This window comes from Ailuropoda melanoleuca, chromosome 3 (assembly GCF_002007445.2).
Source record: "Ailuropoda melanoleuca isolate Jingjing chromosome 3, ASM200744v2, whole genome shotgun sequence".
Classification (NCBI taxonomy): domain Eukaryota; kingdom Metazoa; phylum Chordata; class Mammalia; order Carnivora; family Ursidae; genus Ailuropoda; species Ailuropoda melanoleuca.
Window position 1 is genome coordinate 56,650,353 of NC_048220.1, and position 21,410 is coordinate 56,671,762.

At 39.1% G+C, this 21,410-nt stretch overlaps 1 protein-coding gene and 1 long non-coding RNA gene across 5 annotated transcripts in view; one reads left to right on the plus strand and one right to left on the minus strand.

Moving 5' to 3' along the window:
• ATP6AP1L (ATPase H+ transporting accessory protein 1 like) overlaps positions 1 to 19,710 on the plus strand; it is a 29,258-nt gene extending 9,548 nt beyond the window's left edge. For 3 of the 4 annotated variants that reach the window (XM_034656454.1, XM_019796408.2, XM_002916231.4), the window contains 5 exons: positions 29 to 90; positions 1,655 to 1,890; positions 7,629 to 7,679; positions 10,283 to 10,523; positions 14,892 to 19,710. In XM_034656454.1, coding sequence (XP_034512345.1) covers positions 49 to 90; positions 1,655 to 1,890; positions 7,629 to 7,679; positions 10,283 to 10,523; positions 14,892 to 15,197 — 876 coding nt within the window. In that variant the 5' untranslated portion in view covers positions 29 to 48 and the 3' untranslated portion in view covers positions 15,198 to 19,710. The remainder of the gene's footprint in view (positions 1 to 28; positions 91 to 1,654; positions 1,891 to 7,628; positions 7,680 to 10,282; positions 10,524 to 14,891) is intronic. The other variant, XR_004624121.1, reaches the window with a different exon arrangement.
• LOC117801526 lies at positions 53 to 10,433 on the minus strand. Its single transcript, XR_004624122.1, has 3 exons — positions 10,295 to 10,433; positions 1,822 to 2,033; positions 53 to 119 (listed from the first exon to the last, which is right to left on the minus strand). It is a non-coding gene; the product is annotated as an uncharacterized LOC117801526 (long non-coding RNA).
• Positions 19,711 to 21,410: the final 1,700 nt, after the last annotated feature.

Genomic DNA, 21,410 nt, shown 5'->3' on the forward strand with positions numbered 1-21,410 from the left:
GCTTTTGTACTCATCATTTATTTGACAGATCACCAGAGTAACGGAGATATGAATCCAATCCAGAATTTCACAACAATACCAATCACACAGGTATGGATATGTGAGGAAACTAGGTTTATCTGTAAAAAAAAAAATTTTTTTTAAAACACTTTTCAATCAGTTCAGAGCAACTGTGAAAATATAAATAATATTTTTGTTAATAACTAACATTCTTGCTTAAGCTTTGGGTGTGGAAATGTATTATGGTAGTCTTCTAGTAAATAAAAAACTAAAGTTTTACTTGCTCTTGTATATTTTCATTCCAATGCTCAGTTTTACTTTTGTTGCTTTCCAAACGGGATCACTATAGTAACGGTTTATCTTTGGTTACTGGTAAGCTTGGATTGCTGCTGTCTCCTTAATTTCTCTTTTATCTGTACTTCTATTGGAGTAATTTGTATGGAATAGTTGATCTAGATAAGTGGGTCTTCTTTCAGATATGGACCTGCCTTTGTGACTTCTGGAGTCAAGTACTGAAGTGCATTGTCTTGGGCTTCCTCAGGTTTCATAAGACGAAGAATCATGTTAGAATACCCTGCTAATTTTTGTATATTACATGATCTGGAGCTGCACTGTCCAAGGCAGTAGCCACCAGCCACATGGGGCTATTTAAATTTAAATTCAAATGAAATAATGTTAAGTGAAATTAAAAATTAATCTCAGGTGCACTGGCCCCGTTTCCAGGGCCATAATAGCTTCAGAAATCCAGTGGCTGCTGCACAGGACAGTGCAGATATACAACTATCCAATATTGCAGAATGTTCTTTTGGATATTAGTGGCCTGGAGAATTAGTCTAGATATCTAGAAACCTCTTGTTATGTTTGTTTGCTTAGCATGTTAATTTCTGTATTTTAAAATCTTGCCTTATGTGGGTTCCTATTTTCTGAAGAGATTACAGCCATTAATTTCATGGCATGGTCAATTTTTGGTTTTGATTACTAGACTTTTTGTTTTTTTTGAGTAGTTTTAGGTTTGCAGAAAAACATGAACAAAATAGAAGTTTCCCATATGCTCCTTCAATCCCTCTTTCCTCCAGTTTCCCCTTTGTTTAACGTCTTGTGTTATTGTGGTACATTCCTTAAAGTTGATGAACCAATATTGATACATTATTATTAACTAAAGTCCATAGTTTGTTTGGATTCACTCTTTGTGTTGTACATTTTATGGGTTTTAACAAACGTATAATGATATCTACCCGCCATTACAGTATTATACAGAATAACACTTTTGTGGCCCTGAAAATCTGTGCTCCACCTGTTCATCCCCACTCTTTCTCCCAGCCTGGTAACTTTTTAAAGTCTATATTGCAAATATCATTATTTGCAAACTCAGCTTTTTAAAAAAATTTTTTTTTTATTTTAACAATTTGGTCCTTCCCAATTTGGGTGCTTTGTGGAACTAGGTTCATATACCTTTCAGGTATACCTGTCAGTTTAGGCTTGTTAACTGATTAAGATGGGTCCCACTATCTCCTTCGTCCCACAGTAGCATGGACTCTGGAGTGAGAGAGATCCAAGTTTCAACAGGTTGTAAATTAGTCCTTTTACTTCCAAGAAGCCTTTTGTGCCATGGAAACAAGCCCATCTCTTAAATTTTGTTTATTTGGTTAACTAGACTCTCAACTACACTCTGAGCAGACAAGGACATTTAGAAAAAGAACCTTGGAATGCATTCAGCCATCATAGCCCAGTTAATGTCTCCATGGATGGAATTCCCTGCATTCTTTTCTGGGCCAAAGGAATAACAATAAAATTTAAGAATCAGACCTGGCTGGACCTTACCGATGAAGCTTTTGGCCAGAAGGCGACAGTGGACATTAACAACTCAAATTGCAGTGAAGAAAGTGCCACGTAAGTTGACTGCTTTGCTGGAGGAGGCCCTTAGGGCGATTGTAGTCTGTTAACTGAGTGGTCAAGTTTTCTGACATTTCAGAAGATGAAGTAGGTTCCTTTGTAGTGAACTTGAAACACATCTCTGATGAAATGTTTAATGTCTAAAATGAAAGATAAAAAGTTAGAAATTAATTTAAAAATTTTTTTCCACAGCTGTTTTCCTGTTACAGTACCTTGAGGAAAAATCAGGGTTGTGAAAGTGAAGGTTTTCCAAATTCATTCTGAAAAATGAACAGGATTCCAGGCTTGGTATCAACTCTAAATGTGAAGTGTCAAACTACTTTTGTCCTAGCAGGGAGGAAATCATGTGTCAGCGAGCAGAGCCATACATCTTCTGGTGGGTGAAACAGAAAAGGCTGACTCTAGCCAGGGCCTGTTTCTGGTTCTAGGGAGTGTTCTGAAGTTGTGGAACGTTGCCAATTTTCAAATGTGCAAGGGTACATTTGAATGGCCATATTCCAGCGAATTCTTTAGAACATTTGTTCAAAATGATTTTAATAATTCCTTTTGACTTGAGATAAGCAGATTAAACAAATGTCCTTTTTGAAGAAGAAATCAATTTCCAGTACCTTTCTCTGTTTTCTAGTCATCCAAGCAAAAATTTTTTGCTTTTATTTGTTTTGGTCAAGGAGGAGTAAGTCTGGTGTATCCCACTTGCTTTCTATAAATCTCCTTGCTTTCAACATTTGCTGGTATAATGAAAGCTTTTGGAAGATTTTCTGCATTTGTCCTGGCTTGGTTTAGATGGGCAGAATGCTTTGTATACTGTGTACTTGTGTGTATGTGTGTGCGTATTCATTTTACATACTTTGGCTAGAAATAGTTTTTTACTCCTGAGCTTTACCCTTCATTTAAAAATTATTGATGATGGGTAAAAATGGATTGTATTAATATTACAAGTTTAGTAAGTATCTTGCTATTCAGGATGATTATCTCTTATTAGGGAATTAGGGAATTGTAAGTATAAGCATCCAGAGTCCTCCCAGATTTGTTTATTCTGTTGCAGCACAGACTACCAAAGAGACTCCAGCACTGCTGAGAGCTCAGGACTCTTTCCTTGGGCTCTAATTAATTCCCTACAGGGCTCTTTATTTGTGGTCGGCTGCCTGGAGAGAGGCTGATTGCCTGGGGATCATCTTGCCTGTCTGTGGCTGACCGGCCCGCCTTGATTCCATTTATTCTGACCCCAGGATATTTGTGGGGAAGATCAGAGCACTACAGTTTTTTTGTTGTTGTTGTTGTGTTTTGGTTTTTTTTGCTGGGCTTTAGAAATCTTAATGATCACTGGGAACACAGAGACAGAAAGAATGAAAACTTGGCTTTTAGTCCCAGTTCTGCTATTGAGCTTTGTGACTTTACAAATAGGAGCCCATAGGATCATCATCTATGAATGGAGATGATGGCATCTATTAATTGTAACAGGCCTGAAGCACTTGCCATGGGCCAAGCTCAGTGCGAGGACTTCCCAGGAACAATATCTGTTATTCCTCACAATACTATTGAGTCACAGACTGTTACCATCCAAAATCAAGGCTCGTAGAGGTTAGGAAATTTGATAAGATCATACAGCTTATTTGGTAATAAAGCTGGTTCCTAAAATGTCATTTTAAAGACATTTTTTCTTGGCCCTGTCTCATAGTATAGTGAAAATCAAATGGGGAAATGTATGCATAAGAACTTTGAGAACTCTTGCTACTCTAAGTAGTAGTATTACCTTCCTAACATAGTAATGATAACTAGAGAAAAATAGTGCCTATGCCTAGTTAACTGGTGGAGAGACCTAGGGAAGCTTTGGTTTTCACAATGCGCAAAGGAATGATTGGGTGGGACCTGATTTTCTTCTTGCACCACCTGTGTATTCTACTAGGATGAGTCCTGAGCAGCATCTACCTCCTGGAGTCCTGGAGGCAAATATGTGGACATCCTGGACAGCCCACCCATGGGGATGAATGGGAGGCTTCCCAGTACATGAGGCGTGCAGGGACCAGTTACTGAGACCATCCCTCATTCCTGTGAATCACGGACATTAGTGAGATGCTTTTGCTGTGCTGGCAAGGAAATCTTATAGTCTCAAGAACCAGAGAGGGAGTTGTTGAAAGAATAAACTCAAGTAAAGACATAACCATGTAAGGTCAAAAGCACAGATTAAAAAAAGGTGACTTTGTTTTAGTGCTTGGAAACAAAATGTTCAGGGAAAGGCAAATTGTTGGCAGACAGATTTGCTACGGAAATCTTTTTAAATAGTGAAAGCCCTACAAATAGAGCATAATCCGAGCATCTGGGGGTATTTTGAATTTAGGCAATTATAGTCTGAAGAATTCAGTCTGTTTTAAACGTGGGAGGTTGGGGCACTTGGAAGAGTGAAAGCAGCTCTTTTTTGAGTGACTTGCTACATTGCATTTCTCCTTCATGTTCCCAGGTTATGGTGCAATGCCTGGCACTTAGAAGAGTCTCAATGAACCCTCGTTGAATTTGCTTTGTTGAAATCAGGCATGTTTTTTACTCTGCAGCAGAGCGTGTTAACAGCTTTCACTGACACCAGGACGGCTGGAGAAAGCTATTGCAGTGTTGTGAGCTTACAGGCCATTGAGCTGCTCCATCAGGAAAAGGGAACAGCAGTTAGGTGGGCTCAGTATGGCTTTGCTTTGAGGTTAAGTTCATCAGCTACGGAGTCAGTTTATGGATAACTAAGCTATTCTGATTCCTTGGAAGAAGTAGAAAAATTTCTGTTAAAGTAGGTGATCAGTCAAATTTGTAAAATACTCTTCAAGAAATAAATTTTGTTTCTTTAAAGTATTTTAAGAACTTTGTAATAGACTATAAGAATATTTTTAGAGAAAGGCCCTTTTGGAGACTTGCTTTACTGAATAAATTAGCCTATAAAGTTTTCATAAATGAATGCTTTAAGGTGTCTAATCTTACAACATTAGGAAATAAAGATTTTCTCTTAGTAACTTTATTTATCTGGTTTCTTTTGTAAATACCTCTTCCCCTTTCCCCATAAATACTATGATGATAAATTTCAGCTCAATCACTGACATTTCTATTTCTTGATAAGACCAAATTAATGAGATTACAATTGTGTGATATTTTTTCAAGCTTGTAATTGGACATCTCATGGCTATCAACTTTTGCTTTTTTTATTTTATAATGTATGTTGAGGTATTAACAACTTCTAGACATTATAATGTCACATAGCTGCGTCATCCTTTCTGTATTTAAATTTTTCACATTTTTTCATTTAGCTTTTTCTCGTTCTTATTTTTCAAACTTATTGAAATATAAATAAAATACACTAAATTGCACATATTTAAAGTACACAATTTGATCAGTTTTGACATATCTGTACACCCACGAAACCATTACTATGATCAAAACAGTAAACATTTCCATCACCCTCAATGTTACCGTCTCTCCCTTTGTAATCTTTCCCTCCTGCCACTCCCAGCCCGCCAGGTAACCACTGATTTGCTCTCTATCGTTATAGGTGAGTTTGCATTTTCTAGAATTTTGTACAAATATAATCATAAGGGACACCTGGGTGGCACAGTTGCTGAAGTGCCTGACTCTTGGTTTCAGCTCAGGTCACGATCTTGTGGTTGTGGGATTGAGCCCTGCCTGCGCTCAGTGTGGAGTCGGCTTCAGAATATTTCTCCTTCTCTCTCTGCCCCTCCCTGCTCACACACACACACTCTCTAAAATGTATAAATAAAATCTTTAATAAATAAGTAAATAGGTATAGACATATGGTGTATACTCTTTTTTAGTCTGGCTTCTATTGCTTAGCATGATGATTTTGATATTCTTCTACATTGTTACACATACGAAAGTGATGTTTCTTTTTACTGGTAAGTAACAAGTGCTCCATTATATGGATAGACCACAACTTATTTATCCATCTACCTCTTGAAGGAAATTTGGTTTTGCCCCAGTTTTTAGATAGCCTTCCAAGGAAAGTTGCTTTAAACATTCATGTACAAGTGTTTGTAGGAGTGTATATTTTCATTTTTTCTTAAATACCTGGGAGTAGAATGGCTAGATCATATGGTATATGTATGTTTAGCTTTTTAAGAAACTGCCAGATTGTTTTTCTAAAGTCATTGTACCATTTACCTTTCCACCAGCATTGTGTGAGGAGGTTCCAGTTGCTTTACATCCTTACTGACACTTGGTATGGTCAGTGACTGTAAAGAAAATATTTTTATGTTTCTGCATGGTTATCAATTCCTGAACAAATTTGACTGGGACTTGGATTAAAGAATAAGCCTTGGAGTTAGTAAGAGATTTACCACTTTAGAAGAATGTGTTTACCTGTCAAGAAGTAATGAACCTCAGGACCATGGAAACATTCCAGTGCTTGGAAACCCACAGAGGCTACTTGTCCTCCTCTTAGAGACAATTCATGGTATTAGACATGCAGCCATTTGTCTCCTTTATGGTGAGCTATTTGTTCCCATCCAAAGGCTGATAAAACTCACCAGCTTCCATTGTGAGGTAGGTACCTAGTACTCTTCTCTTTCCATGTGCCAAGGAAAATTTTCGACACTAAGGAGAAGCAAATGTTTCTTTCCTTCTCTCAGGGAGTGAAGAGGAACCACTGTCTCTCTCTATAAACTCCCAGACTCACATTTTTGGTGTTCCTCACCTCTATTACAAATCCCAGTATGTATAGGATGACATCTGGCTCTCATCATGTTGCCCAGGCAGAAGAATTAGGTTAAAAGGGGAACCAATGTGATTATTGCTATGAATTTAGTAATACTCTGTCTCCCATCCAGGAAATCTTGTGTTAACTTTCAGAAAAGTGTGGATAAATCTGGACATTAAGAGCTTAAGAGTAGGTTCTTCTGCTGCTGCTGCTTCTTCTTCTTTTNTCTGTCTCCCATCCAGGAAATCTTGTGTTAACTTTCAGAAAAGTGTGGATAAATCTGGACATTAAGAGCTTAAGAGTAGGTTCTTCTTCTGCTGCTGCTCCTTCTTCTTCTTTTCTTGAACGAAAGTGTGGGGGAGGTTCAGAGGGAGAGGGAGAGAGAACCCCAAGCAGGCTCCATTCCCATTGAAGAGCCTGATGTGGGCCTTGATCTCATGACCCCAAGATCACCACCTGAATGGAAACCAAGAGTTGAATGCTCAACCGATTCAGCCACCCAGGCACCCCAAGAGTAGGTTCTTAAAAAAGTTTTAATCATTTCGATTACCATACCATGATGCTTTTATTTTACTGTGGTTTTATTTTATATTTTACTGATAAGTAATGATGCTGAACATTTTTTCATGTATTTATTAGCTGTATGTATATCTTCCTTTGTGAAGTGCCTGTCTTCACCATTTTTAAGTTAAGTTGTCTTATTATTGAGTTGTTAGTGTTGTTTATTATATTCTGGATACTAGTTCTTTGTGTATATGTATTGTGGATATTTTCTCTTATTCTGTGGCTTGCCTTTTTTGTTTTCTTAACATTGTCTTTTGAAGAGTAAAGATTTCGAATATAATAGAGTCCAATATATCAATTTTTTCTTTAGAGTTCATACTTCTGTATTTTTTCAAGAAACCGTTGGCTAGTCCAAGATTGCAGAATTGCTCGGTGTTTATAAGTTTTATAGTTTTAGATGTTCCATTTTGAAGTAATTTTTTAGTATAGTGTGAAGTAAAGGTTATTTCTATTTTGATGGTCTATGTTGTTTCTCTTTTCTTAGTTTGTCTCTGAAGTTTGGTGATGCTGAAATCCCCAAAGGTCTTGTCATAAGGTAGGTATGGATACTACTTTGGAATGTCATATTTAGCACATCGCATTGGCTCCATATAATTTATTCATTCAACATGTAGCCCGCTGTGTGCCAAGCACTGTGACACGTGAAATGCCGCATATAACTAACTATACAAAGTCAGCGATATTATGGTAGGATCCTATAGTAATAATTTCTTTAGTTTCTACCAAAGCATCTATATAAATTTTTCCTTCTTCAGTTAGGACTTAGAAATCACATAAACCAGGGGCGCCTGGGTGGCACAGCGGTTAAGCTTCTGCCTTCGGCTCAGGGCATGATCCCGGTGTTACGGGATCGAGCCCCACATCAGGCTCCTCTGCTATGAGCCTGCCTCTTCCTCTCCCACTCCCCCTGCTTGTGTTCCCTCTCTCACTGGCTGTCTCTATTTCTGTCGAATAAATAAATAAAATCTTAAAAAAAAAAAAGAAATCACATAAACCTGAAAATGTGATACTCTTTTCCTCTGAGTAAAGAATAAAATATATGTAGAGCTCCAAAGCTGAAGGTCTCGTTTGAAGTTATTTTCAATGTAGTGCCTTGCAATGAATCCCACTTATCATTTCATTAGAGCAAAAACTCTCTGTTAGCTGAATTTCTCAGCAGACAGCCCAGGCCTACATTTGGCTGTGTTTATGTGTGGAAGAATGCATCTGCCAACAGTGGTTTATTCAAGTAGTTAGGAACTGCTCCAGGAGTGGGGGACAATTTCAAGGCATTACGTTTGTTTTTTTTTTTTTCTTATAAAAATGAAATGTTTCCGTTCCAATAGGAGCAACCTTTTAGTGAAGATAAACAGCTGTGTCTTTAACATTACTTGAAAAAACTAGCAGGGTGTGCTAGGACAGTCTTTCCTAAGCTGTGTTCTATGGAACACTTCTGCTATGTAAAAATATTTATCAGTTTCCCCAGGAAAGGGGTTCTGTGGTCAAATGTGTTTGAGAAAGACTGCATACTATGTCCTCCTCTTGGAGATTCACAGTATAAATTTGTATTTGTTAAAGTTACTGTGAAGACATGCTCTTAAGGAAGATTGCTGCACTTGGTGACTTTGATTAACTTCTCATTTCCTATGTTTACTTTGGAAAGCTCTTTCCTCCGAATATTGCCTCCGTATCATGGAGCACTAGTGTTTCACTGGTCATAATTTAGAAAATACATGTTATCATCTTTCAGAGAAACTTTATAAGGAAAATAGAATCCCACAAGGTGAGCAAACATATATTCAAACACAAATATACATATCTGTTTGATATAGGAATGAGTAGTTTTTATTCAAATAGTACTTTTTTCCCCAAAAGGAAAATAGCTTTATGATTATTATTTTTTTCTGGTGATAAAGGAATGCGGCAGATGCTGTCAGTACCCCATCTGTATCACTTTCGGCTTTTCCATTTGAGAGCACTATAGTCTACCAGCTCAACTTTGAATCGTCAGCCTTTCTTTGCCTAAAAGCTTTCTTTAGCCAAAGGGGTCCACTGCCTCCCATCACTACCCCAGCGGCTCTCAACCAATGACTGAAAGAAGTGTATAAATACCCCAGGTCCCCCACCCTCAGGTCAGATAATAGGTATGTGAACCACCCTGGTTCCCAGGGTACCCCATGGTCATCAAACCCCCCTTGCCCACTGTGGAAACTTGCTTAATAATGTGTCCTTTTGGGATGTCTTCCATTCCTCTGTCATTTCTCTTTTCTCCTTTTGACATATTTTGAATTCCCAAATAAATTTGGGACCACCTCCCCAAATACTTCTTCTGGTTCACATCATTATCTCAGGGTCTGCTTCTTTTGGAGCCCAATACATGACCAGAAAACAAAACAAAACAAAACAAAAAAAACCTATCTTTGAAAGGAACTTGAAAATCATTCATAATTTAACCACCGTTTGTAATCATTATTAACATTTTTATCCCCATCCTTCCAGAATTTTTTTCTATGCAGTCACACTTTTTTTTTAATAAAAAAATGATCATGACATATTATAACCTTTTTATTGCTGGAGAATATTCTATTCTAAAATGGCTAAGAGTAAAGTCTCTCTAGTCTCAAATTGGATGCAGAGCCTAGCTCCAATACTTAATCTCTGAGTAAACTTGCACAGGCCATTTATTTAAACCCCTCTGTGTCTTGATTCCTTGCCTGTGAAGTGAGGATAATATTATTATCTATCTCATGTTAAATAAAATACAAGTAAAGAGCATAGAAGGGTACCTGACACAGTAAAAGCTTTCTTTGGGTTATTACTATTATTTACTTAGTTAATTTTATATTATTATTATTATCCATTTAGTTTTTTTCAACTTTTTTTGCAATATTAGAATCAAGTTTTGATTTTAAAAATGAAAATAAAACAAGCTTTTTGTGTTTTCCTTTTTGAAGGAATTTGTACTGTTCACTTTTGGGGTCTGCCCTGTCATTTGCTTTCATCCGTACCTATCAGGAGACTCTGGTTCAGCCCTAGAAGTTAAACCCTGAGCCAGTTCTACTACCTGACAAAAGAGGGTGCAATTGCACTGCACATAGATCTCCTGTGTCAGCAAATACAAAGTACTTTAGGATTAATGCTGTTTATAATCATTTTCAGATTCACCCTTACCAGTTACAACAAGTTGTACTTCCAGAGCTGGTTTAGTCTGCAGCGAGTCGAGATTATTTTCAATAATTCAATCCAGGCAACTTTTAACGCAACCGGCATATATGCTCCGGCAAGTTACTCCTACCACTGCCAGCGTGTCAGCAGCCTGCAGCGGTATGACGCCCTCTTGTTGCCTAGCTACACGGATGATATGTCAAGCCTGTGGGAGGTCACTTTTGTTGATTTCCAGGTAATAAACTAAAACATATGTTCAGTGCACCTGTATATTTGGTGCCAAAGAAACTCAGTGTTTGAAAACACCTGAAATGTAGACGTTCAGGGAAAAGAGAGGAATGGATATCCACCTTTAGAGTAACATTGGTGTTTTTTCTTTAGCTTCTGAGTCATGAAATGGAATAAGATAGATTATTTCCTCTCCCTGTGTACTACTCACACTCTATGCACCCGCCCCCAACTTGCTTTTATGTTCACATTTATGCAGTCACTAATAATCATCAATGAGGAATACCAGCAGTCTAAGCTGGAGTGAAGCTGTGGCATGAAGCCAGCGACTGACACTTCCTAGAGTGAGAGGCCCTTCTGGGGAGAGGAACTGTTGGATAATTATTTTATTTCCTTCAGGGAGTAGAACAGTGATCCTATCAGGACAGATAAGAAGTACATCTGTAGCATGAGTGACAGCTTTGGCAGTTAGCACAGGAATGGAACTGTCAGCCAGGGAGTCAAAAATATCCCAGAGACCCTCTTGAAAGTATTTGGGGAAAGGCATGGGGGCATTAGATGTGTTTCTTTTCACCCCCAGAATCTCAGGCAGAGAGACATCTGTCAACTTCCTCTGTCCTCTTTACCTGTGAAAAAAGCTCCACTCGTTCTTCCAACTCACTGAAATAGGCAGGATTTTGCCTGTCCCTTTTAGAGACACACTTTCCAATCTTTTCCAAATGTAAATGGATTTACTTCCTCTTCCCCCCAGCTTAGATTTGCAACTTGGGGTAGGGAAAGAGCTTGCATTTTGGAGTTTGAAAGAAAGACTTGATTACAAATTGCTTTTCAGTTACCTGGGTAAACTATTTCACCCTCTTAATTTCTGGCCTTTCTTTTATGGGTGTAAAGAAGTCATGGCCTTTCTATGTGGCAACAGCCAGGACTGTGTCAGGTGTGGATTAATAGTAACTACTACTTATGAGTCCCCCCCGCCCCGCCGTGTGTCAGCACTGTTGTGGTTATTTTACATACTTTGTCTTCAAAACTTATCGTAATGTTGTAAGATTGCTGTTGTTATCCCGGTTTTAAAAATGGGATGACTGACATTCTGATGATTACATAATTTTTCAAAGTGATATAATTGGTAAATGGTAAAAGCAGAATTTGACTTCTGCACTGACTTCAGAGGCACCTTATAATATATATAGTGTATATGTATTTACCAATACTTAAAGAGTATATGTTTTTCTCACTTGCACTTGAAAAAGAGAAGCAGGCACAAAGTAATAATGAAAACAAGGAATAATTCACACATAATCTTGCCTGATAAGAACAGAGGAATCGACTGACTTATACCTCTCCCTTGTTTCAGAAATGATTTAGGGTGACTTAGAGAAACACTGTAAGAAAATTGACTTTGAAAAATGCATAGACCACTTTATACTCATTAGGATGGTTATTATAGGAAAACAAATAAGCAAACCCAAAACAGAAAATAATAAATGTTGGCAAGGATGTGGAGAAATTAGAACCCTTGTACACTGCTGGTAGGAATTTAAAATGGTGTAGCCTCTGTGGAAAATGGTATGGTGGTATGTCCTCCAAAAGTTAAACATAGAATTACCATGTGATTCTGGATATATACCTAAAAGAATTGGAAGCAGGGACTTGAACAAATATTTGTATACCCATGTTCATAGCGGCATTATTGACAATAACCAAAAGATGAAAACAATCCAAATGTTCATTGATGGATGAATGAAAAAGGCTGGTGTATACATGCAATGGAATATTACTCAGCCTTGAAAGGGAGGAAATTCAGATATAGACAACAGTACAAATGAACTTTGATACTCTGCTAAGTGAAATAAAGCAGACACAAAAGGACAAATACTTGTCTGAATTCACTTATATGAAGTATCTACAGTAGTCAGATTTGGAGACAAAAGATAGAATGGTGTTTTGGGAGCCTGGGAGAAGAGGGGCAGGAGGAATTAGTGTTTAATGGAGTTACAGTTTGCAAGATGAAAAGTTCTGGAGATGGATGATGGTGATGGTTGCACAAAAATGTGAATGTACTTAATGCCACTGAACTGTACGCCTAAAAATGGTTAAGATGGCAAATTTTATGTTATGTATATTTTATGATAAAAAATATAAAACAGAAAAATGGGCAAAGACATGTGGCTGAAGAAAACAAAGGAAGAAAAGATCAATTAGAGCCACCAGTGAGGCTGGTACACAAAACCACAAGACCATCCGTCTGATCCAGCTGGAAGCGGCACAGTGATTTGGCCCTGAAGCTTTGGGGCATCCGGTATAAGAAAGAATCGCTCAGTTACGTGTTCTTGGCGTTCATAAGACTACTGGAAGTGTGCTTGTGGGGAGCGCATGGCAGCATGTGCCAGTGTCTGCGACAGCAGCCTTACTGTGCACGCCACAGTGGATGTCACAGGTGGGCCTTGTTAAAACAGGTTGATGTAAACAGATGGCAGAGTGCAAGCTCAGTCCACACAAGAGGTGGTGGTGATAGTGATTCAGGTATGTATGCAAAAGGCTGCATTCCACATAGGTGGCTTTGCCCACCTGATTTATTCTAAGAATAATGTGTAGCGTGATGTCACACACATGGCAAACTGAAATGCCTTTGGTGGGCTGTCTGGGGACTGGTAAAGTGTAGCCAGCATCACAAGGAGTATGTTTATTCAACTCCAGTTAATTTAATTTTTGCTTCTTAGGTATGCATGCTCAGTATTGCTGGATCTTTGATTTTTCAATAGAAGCTAGAAGTCTGCATTTTTTAAATGGGAAATTCTCAGGATATTCAGAACTCTGGGCCTAACAAAACTCCCTGTGGGCTAGATACAGTGTGTGTACAACCAGTAGTCCAGAAAATGGATGGATAACATAACCTTCAAGCATTCTCCACAGATACTGTTCTCAACCAAGTCTTAAGAATTAAGTAACAGTCAATGTGAGGACATTCTCTTTGGCTGGAGTCGCATCATCAAATGAGGCCATCTTTTGTCATTTTGTCAAAAGATTGACTCTTCAGGCACTAGTCTTAAGAGAAGGCCACTTTATGTCTTCATAGAGGGGTGGGCCAAAGATCCAGAAGCCAGGCCAAGAGTCTCCTGGAGCTGTTTTGGATTCAGTGTAGTGCACAGATAATTGGGTGGGCAAGGCCTCTAAAGTCTCTGGTTGCAGTCATAAGCACCCACTTGAGTCATAAAAATGAGTTCTCACTCAAAGCACTCATGGATAATTAAGTTTTCTGATATATCCCTTTGAAACCAACTAGGTGACTGAGGTGATGTGCAGGATTCTATTCTAAAAGCCAGATAAGTGTGGGAGCTGCCTTCTACAAATGACTGTTCTTATTTAGTTACTCTGTAGCTCAGTTTCTTTCATTGTGATAGTATTAAGATACAGAGTCAGTTGTACATTTGAACCTCTTCTAGTTCCAAGTATTTGAGCCACTTCATTTGCACATATGAGAAAGCTCTTCTTTCCATTCTCTGGGCAGGATGCAAACAGGGGCTGATACACAGCTCTTCCAAAAGCAGTACCAAGTCTGTATGGTACAACTGATAAAGAGTGGGAGGTAGTGTCCGGAGGAAGAAGAGACAGAGCATACTAGGACTTGTAGAGCTGTAAACCAAGAAGTGACTCTGAAGCCACCCTGCCTGGGTTTGAATTATAACTTCAGTGCACTTAAATAAGTAATAAAATAAAATAAAATAATAAAATAACTTCACTGTACTTATTGCTGTGTGACTCTGGGCAAGTTACTTAACTTTCCTGTGCCTCAATTTCCTCACCCATAAAATAGTAACTTATTCATAGGCTTTTGTGATTTTGAATGAGTTAAATCTATTACATAAAAATCATCAGTAAGTGTTAGCCTCTATTACCTGTATTTTGCCTCATTGGGGATCATGATATCTTCTCTTATGAGACTCTTCCTGTCTACTTCCTGTCGGTAGAATCAAAGGCAGAGGAAGTGAGACTTAATTTTTCTTTGTGAAATTTATACTAACATTTATAAAATTTTGAGTGCACTTTGAATTTTAGAGACACCACAAAGTTATGTTTTAAACGAACTAGAATATTTCTAAGGATCAGATTAAAAGAGGTTTTATTTCAGAGGCTTGAATCTCATGAGCCTCTTAATTATGATAACCATACATCTCAGAATATCTGGGTCAGTCTTGATTTAAAATTGTTTCACTGTCCCCATAAGCAAACTCACATTTGTTAGGTCATGTGCTCAAATTAGTAAGTACAGCCCCAGTATCTTAAATTTGGTTAGTTAGGAGTGCAGAACCCTCAGCCCAACTGAGAGGTAGATCTTAGGAGAGAGAATATGTCACCTCAGCTCTTTGTCCTGCAGATCCAAGGCTTCGCCATCAAGGGGAGGCAGTTTGCCAAGCCCCAAGACTGTGCCTCCTCCTTCTCACCAGCCATTCTGATCGGCCTGGCCATGTGCCTGCTCCTGCTCCTGGTGCTGGCCTATGCTCTGCACATGCTCACCTACCTGCGCCATCTGGACCGGCACTATGATTTCATCACCTCTCCGGCCCACTTCCCCCAGTTGAAAGCTCGAGGTGCAGCAGAGGAGAAGGAGCTGCTGAGGAGCCAGGGAGTCGAGTGCTATGAATTGAGAAGCCAACAGATCTGCAAAGTTTATGTGGAATAGCACAGGCCTCTCTTCCTCATGGAGTCCACAGTGGGCTCTGAAAGGAGTTATTTCTGTCTGTCCTCTTTGTCTCGTGATAAAAAGTGTTCACCTCATGGCTTGATTAAAAAAATACACGCAGAAAATACATTTTGGCGCATCTACTGGCCTATTTAGATAGACTTGAGACAATGAAAAAGTTGTCCCAGGAACCCCATGGAAATGAATATGATCATTGCCCCAAAACTACTTTGAAAGCAAAGGGATATTTCAAGTTAGGAAGACAGAAAAAACCAATTATGCCGTTTAGAAAGGGGGAAAACATATTTGACCCTCTTTGCTTGTGCCAGTTCAGATGTGATAATATAGAACTAATAAATCCAATGTTATCTGGAAGTTCAGAATTTAAAGTATTTTGAAAGTTTGCATTTTTAGAAATTATATACCAATTTTTGTTTTAAAAATTAGTCTTCTCTTGCCCAGAGCTGTTTAGGGAGGACTCTTGTCAATATGGTAGAACACTCTATTCAAGGGCTTTCTTGTCATTTACTTTGCTGTTCAGAGGCACCCCAGATTGCTGTTCAATTTGTGAAAGAGGGGTGGCAGTCTTGTTTCTTACCTTTTCCATCTGGCTGTGGTGCCTAGGCTTGTCTCATTTGTCTGATGTAGACCTCCATTAACTCTCCTAGGCATCACTTGAAATAAGCAACTGAGCTAAGAACAGTGTGCTTGCTATGCAAACACAGCTTCACGGCAAATCTCCTAAACCCCCTTCCAGTGAGATCGTGTCCCTTAAGCTCTTCTTTAATAGAAATTCTGCAGCCACCACCTCTATAGAGGCTGTAGATTTCTCCATAGTCTTTTCCAGTTCTTGACAGATCCTAAAGATTGGCTTCCCCTGAATTTTCACCAAAGCTTCTGTAATATGCCTTGTGTGTTAAAGAGATCTTATGTGTAAAAAGTACATTGTATTTCCCTAACTAGGGTTCCACACATGAACTAGGCTTCCTAGTTCATGACCTGCACAAACCTTAGAAAGCAGATGGGAATGATGTGGGTAGAGGATCACGCACAGAGAAATGGAATCTTCTGGGCAGCTGTAGTAATGACTTTGCAGTCTAGTACCATCTTTGATGCCAAGTGTGAATGACAATGATTGGGGTTCCTGATAAAACAGTCTTACGTTGGACATTTTTTCTGGCTGCATTATTCTTGGCTGTGAATATAGGTTTGGTTCCAGACCTCTCAGAATTCTGTAAGCTCCTGATACTCTATAGTGAATTCGTTGTTGTTGTTGTTGTTGTTGTTGTTGTTGTTGTTGTTGTTTTAATACCTGGAGTAGATTCTGTATTCTGTAACTAAGAATCTTGATTCATGTACTTATTTGTACTAAAGATGGTTATAGGGAACACACCCTGAAGAATATAGGAATCTAGGATTGATTTTTTTGACTCTGTTTAGCCTAAAACCAAGAAGGACTCTGTTAGCATTGGAAAGTGGGAAATAGATAGCCCACATCATTCCATAATGAAATTTTCATTGTGGTGGTTTTGAGTATCCATTGGTGGTATAAATTGTTGTTGTTGTAGGCTATAGGTACTTGAAGGGTAAACGTAACTTATGGTCCAACTGGGACAGTTTGAAAGTGAAAATGTCATTAATAATTTCAAGATAACAGACATAAGCAGAATTGTGCCCAACCGGGATATATAGTCATCCTAGATATGGTGACTATACCATACAGGTATGGTGACTGCATTATAGGGTGATACCCTGTAAGGTAAGCTTGCTTTGTCTAACTGTGTTGGAGGGCTTACAGAAAGAAAATAATAGCTTAAGATTTAAAATTCACAGCTCAAGTCATGGTAAAAAAAAAAAAATCAGGGAGTTTCTATGACTGATCTACAAGGATCTCATACCTGTTATCAAGGGGCTGACATAGTTGCAAATCAGACACACAGGTCTGATCCTGTAAATTGGTAAAATGCATTTTAGGTAGAATTCAGAGCCTTGCCAGATCTCTTAATGAATATGAGAACACTGTTTACAAAATAGAAGAAACTTGAAATAAGAATGGTAACTTTGGGGATAGTTTAGACAACTTTAAGGATATTGAACCCATAAACTCCACTAATATTTTCTTGCTAGCAGAAGCAACCCTGTAAGATGAAGCTATTTTGACTTCACCAAAGATAGTTATCTTGCCAGGGGGTGCCAGTTTTCCTCAATGTCTCTAGACAACTGGAATCACACTAGCATACCCCAGAGAACCAATTGCAAAGTCAAATATGGGAGAATAAAAATTGGAAGGTTTTGCTAATTTATGCAACAAAAGACAGAGGGATATGAAGGGGAATGGATTCTGGAGGTGCTAGCTCAGAGAGGGAAGTGTATAATTTTATATTGGGCTGAATTTTTTTAAATAGGTTCTCTTACCAGGTTTTGGGTTAAATATTCCGGTTTGAGCAGCTGGCAGTATTTCTAACCATTTACTCAGTTGATTAAGATATGGCCTCAACAGTGACATGCACTAAATGAAATAGACCAGAAATTCATTTGTATGATACAGAGGAAGAAAATAAATTTAACAACTTAGAGAATTGGGATATGGGAATGGATTTATCATGCATGTCCTACTCTCTGTCCCCAAAACTATTTTCCTAGAAGACCTAGAGGACACTTACATTGTCATAGCACTGAACTGAAAAACACTGAGAACATAACATCAGCATTTTTGGAAAAGTGCTCTAGTGGCTGTCCTCTTTAGGCTGTAGATGAAAGCAGGAGATGCTATCCTTGATTCCTTAATCTCAGTGGGAATGCCGGGATCCTGGAGTGGCAGAGGTCATACAGCAGCATAAAAATGTTAGGGGGCTGTAGGGCAGGAATGTTAACCAGATTAGGTCATGTTTGTTAATGGTAAAGTGATCTGTGACAGATGTAGTGGGGCAGTCCACTAAAGAACTCGTGTTCATCTGAATAATCATAATGTTAATAAAATCTAGTCCTCATATAAAAAGGCTTTATTTGAACTATCGTGGTGGAGTCCTAGAGCTGAGTCTGTTGATAACAAGAGAGCTCTTGACTGAAGAAAAGACCTCCTAAAAAAAGCGTCTTTGGTCTTCATATTTAATGTTGAGCATTATCACGAATGATTTTATATTTGTCCATTAGGTAGCTTTCTTTTTTTGTATTACTTCTGGTATGTTCTGATCTTCAGGTAAAGAACTTACACTATTCCCATGGATACCTTGATTATTAACCCGACAGGTATGTGATTATAGTCCTATAATTGTTAATGTTTCAGGAGCATACCCTAAGAGATGTCTGTCTTCCTGGGAGGTCTGAAACAACATGGCAATGAAAATGATGTTTGATATGAGTAGGAGTTGACTGGGCAGGTAATATGGAGAAGGACAGATATGGCAGAAGGAAACACATATGCAAAGACTGGACTTTACCGTGTGAGAATTGTGAATACATGTCTATGGGCAGTCACATATAATGTATTTAAAGGAGTGAAAGATTAACCTGGAAATAATTGAGGGAACAGGTCATTGTGCTGAACTAAAGGCTTTGAACCTTGACCTGAGGTAATGGAAATGTTCCTGAGGAGATTTTGGAGGATTTTAAGCAAGGAGATTACATGGCCGATAAGTATGAGTAGAATAGGGACAGATACTCCATTTAGAAGATTATTGGAATAGTTTAGATGAAAAATAATAGGACATAATCTTAGTGGGGTGAGAGGAAAGAACAAGAAGAGGTATTTAGGAGGTTGGTTCAGTAAGTTTTGGGAACCAACTGGCAAGTCACAGAAATCTGTTGGGTATCTTCTTTGGGGTGCTGGGTGGATGGTGATACCAGTTTCTGCAATCAGAGAAATAGGAGAGGATAGGAGTTTGAGATGTGAGATGTCTGTAGGCAGATCCTATAATAGAGGTCCAGGTAGACAGTTTGGTTTATGAATCTGGGGTAGAATAAAGAGATCTGGACTAGAAATTTGGAAATGTAGCAGATGCTGTCAGTATCCTACCCATATTTCTTTGCCCCTTACTGCATCCTGACCCATCTCTCATTGCCAGTTACTGCCCTCTAAGGCTGCTCTCCGTGTGTTCATGGCAAGCTGGAAGTGCTGAAGATTTAATGCCTCCCAGGAGCAGACTTCATGCAGTGACTCTCAGGAGTTGTGAATAAATACCCCAGCTCATTTTTCCCTTGACTGGAATATTTCTAGAATGTGTTGTATCCCATTTCCTGGAGCTCCCCAGCAGGACTTAGCTCTTTTGCCTATTGCGGTATCTTGCTTGATAATGTTCACTTTATTAACTCCCTTCTCTTCCTTGTCTTCCTTGCTACCCGAATGTTTCCTAATGATGTTATCATTACCTCCAAAATAAACTACTTGTGTTTAAATCCTTGTCTCAGGATCTGCTTCTCAGGAAATCCAAACTAAGACAAGCAGTAATGGGCGTAGAGGGAAAGTTGACTAGTTGACTGCATTTGAAAAATTGCTTATTTTTACAGCTTTTACAGAAACATACTATTCTTTTTTTTTTCTTTTTAAGATTTTATTTATTTATTTGACAGAGATAGAGACAGCCAGTGAGAAAGGGAACACAAGCAGGGGGAGTGGGAGAGGAAGAAGCAGGCTCACAGCGGAGGAGCCTGATGTGGGGCTCGATCCCGTAACGCCGGGATCACGCCCTGAGCCGAAGGCAGACGCTTAACCACTGTGCCACCCAGGCGCCCCAGAAACATACAATTCTTAAAATATAATGCCAGGAACCCTTCCAGGACCCTGGAAGAGAGCTATATAAGTGAGTGTGTGTGTGTGTGTGTGTGTATTTTTACAGAGCTTTGACCTTATACACTGTGGTGGACACTGGTTAAATAGACTCTGTGAGCTTGTCATCTTCATCTTTGATGCGAAAACTTGAAGTTTAGCATAGCAGGCAAAGGGGAAGGGAAAATGGATGTAAGGTGGTGGAGAGCAAGGACAAGCTAGAATCCATGAAGAAGAGCTGGTCCTGTGTCAGTGTTCACTGCCTCCAACTTTGATACAGTAGTGCCCTTTGTTTAAACTGGCCAAGAGCCGAATGAATGGCTCAGGGATTGAAGATGTTGAAGAAAGACCTAAGAGAAGGTAGAGCATCTGCCGGTCTGGGTGCTGCCCTCTGCCAACAAGGTGAGCCAGCAGATAAATGATAATTTTCTTGACCTACAAATATACATTGATCCCACAATGTGAAGGTTAAAAAACAATGTGGCTGCTCCTTCACGTCCACCTTCTAAATCTCATGCAAATAAGTCTCTCTAATACAGCTTACCTTAACCAGAAACATACAGGGAAATTAATTCTGGGAACCATAGTTCAGCTTAGCTATATTTTCCTTCCAGGCAAAATAAACAGCCAGGTACAGTCCCCAAAGTCCTGTCTACAGGGAGGATTTCCCTTTACCACTGTCCATCAAGGCCAACCGGCATGGGGCTGTAGTGCTGTAGCTGCCCAATTTCAGGTTGTGCCTTGCATATATTACGTAGAACCATCTGTAAACCAAGCCTGAGTTTTTTCTTCCTTAGGAACTGCTCACAAAGGACTGTCCATTAGGCCACAGGTGTAGGTTGAGAGAGAGAAGGCAGTTAGTGAGAGTGGGAGGCATGGGCATCTAAATTATATCCTCATGCAACTGACTTTGTGCCTCCAAGACTTGCTTAAGCCTGCTTTCTTTATACAAGTTTTATTTGAGGCTGGAATGCTGCTACTGTGCATGCCTAACTTTGTGGGCTTGGTGAGTCAGACAATATCTACTTCATGATGGGCACCTCAGGTCTCATGGTAACGTGGCCCATGGTCAGATGTTCTATCTCTACTAAGGTCAAGTAGAAAGTCAAAAAGCCAAAAGCTGTTTCTGAAAAGGAGATAGTTATCTTCATAGGATGGGATTGCTCTGCTGAAAAATTCTAGGTCCTAATTGTGACTCACTAATAGGGCCCTGCCACAGTCTCCATACAACATCCCTATCCACCACTGATACTTTAAGCTGACTCTTCATGCACAGCCTCACAACATTGCAGGGTTTGCAATATCCTTCCCCCCTAGAACTAAACATAGTCCCTAAACTCTTGGTGTGTGAATGTTTGATATGGACCCTGTGGTAAGAAGAATGGTGCCTCTCATCCAGGGTTGTCCAAATCCTAACTCCTACACCCGTGAATATGTTAGCTTTCATG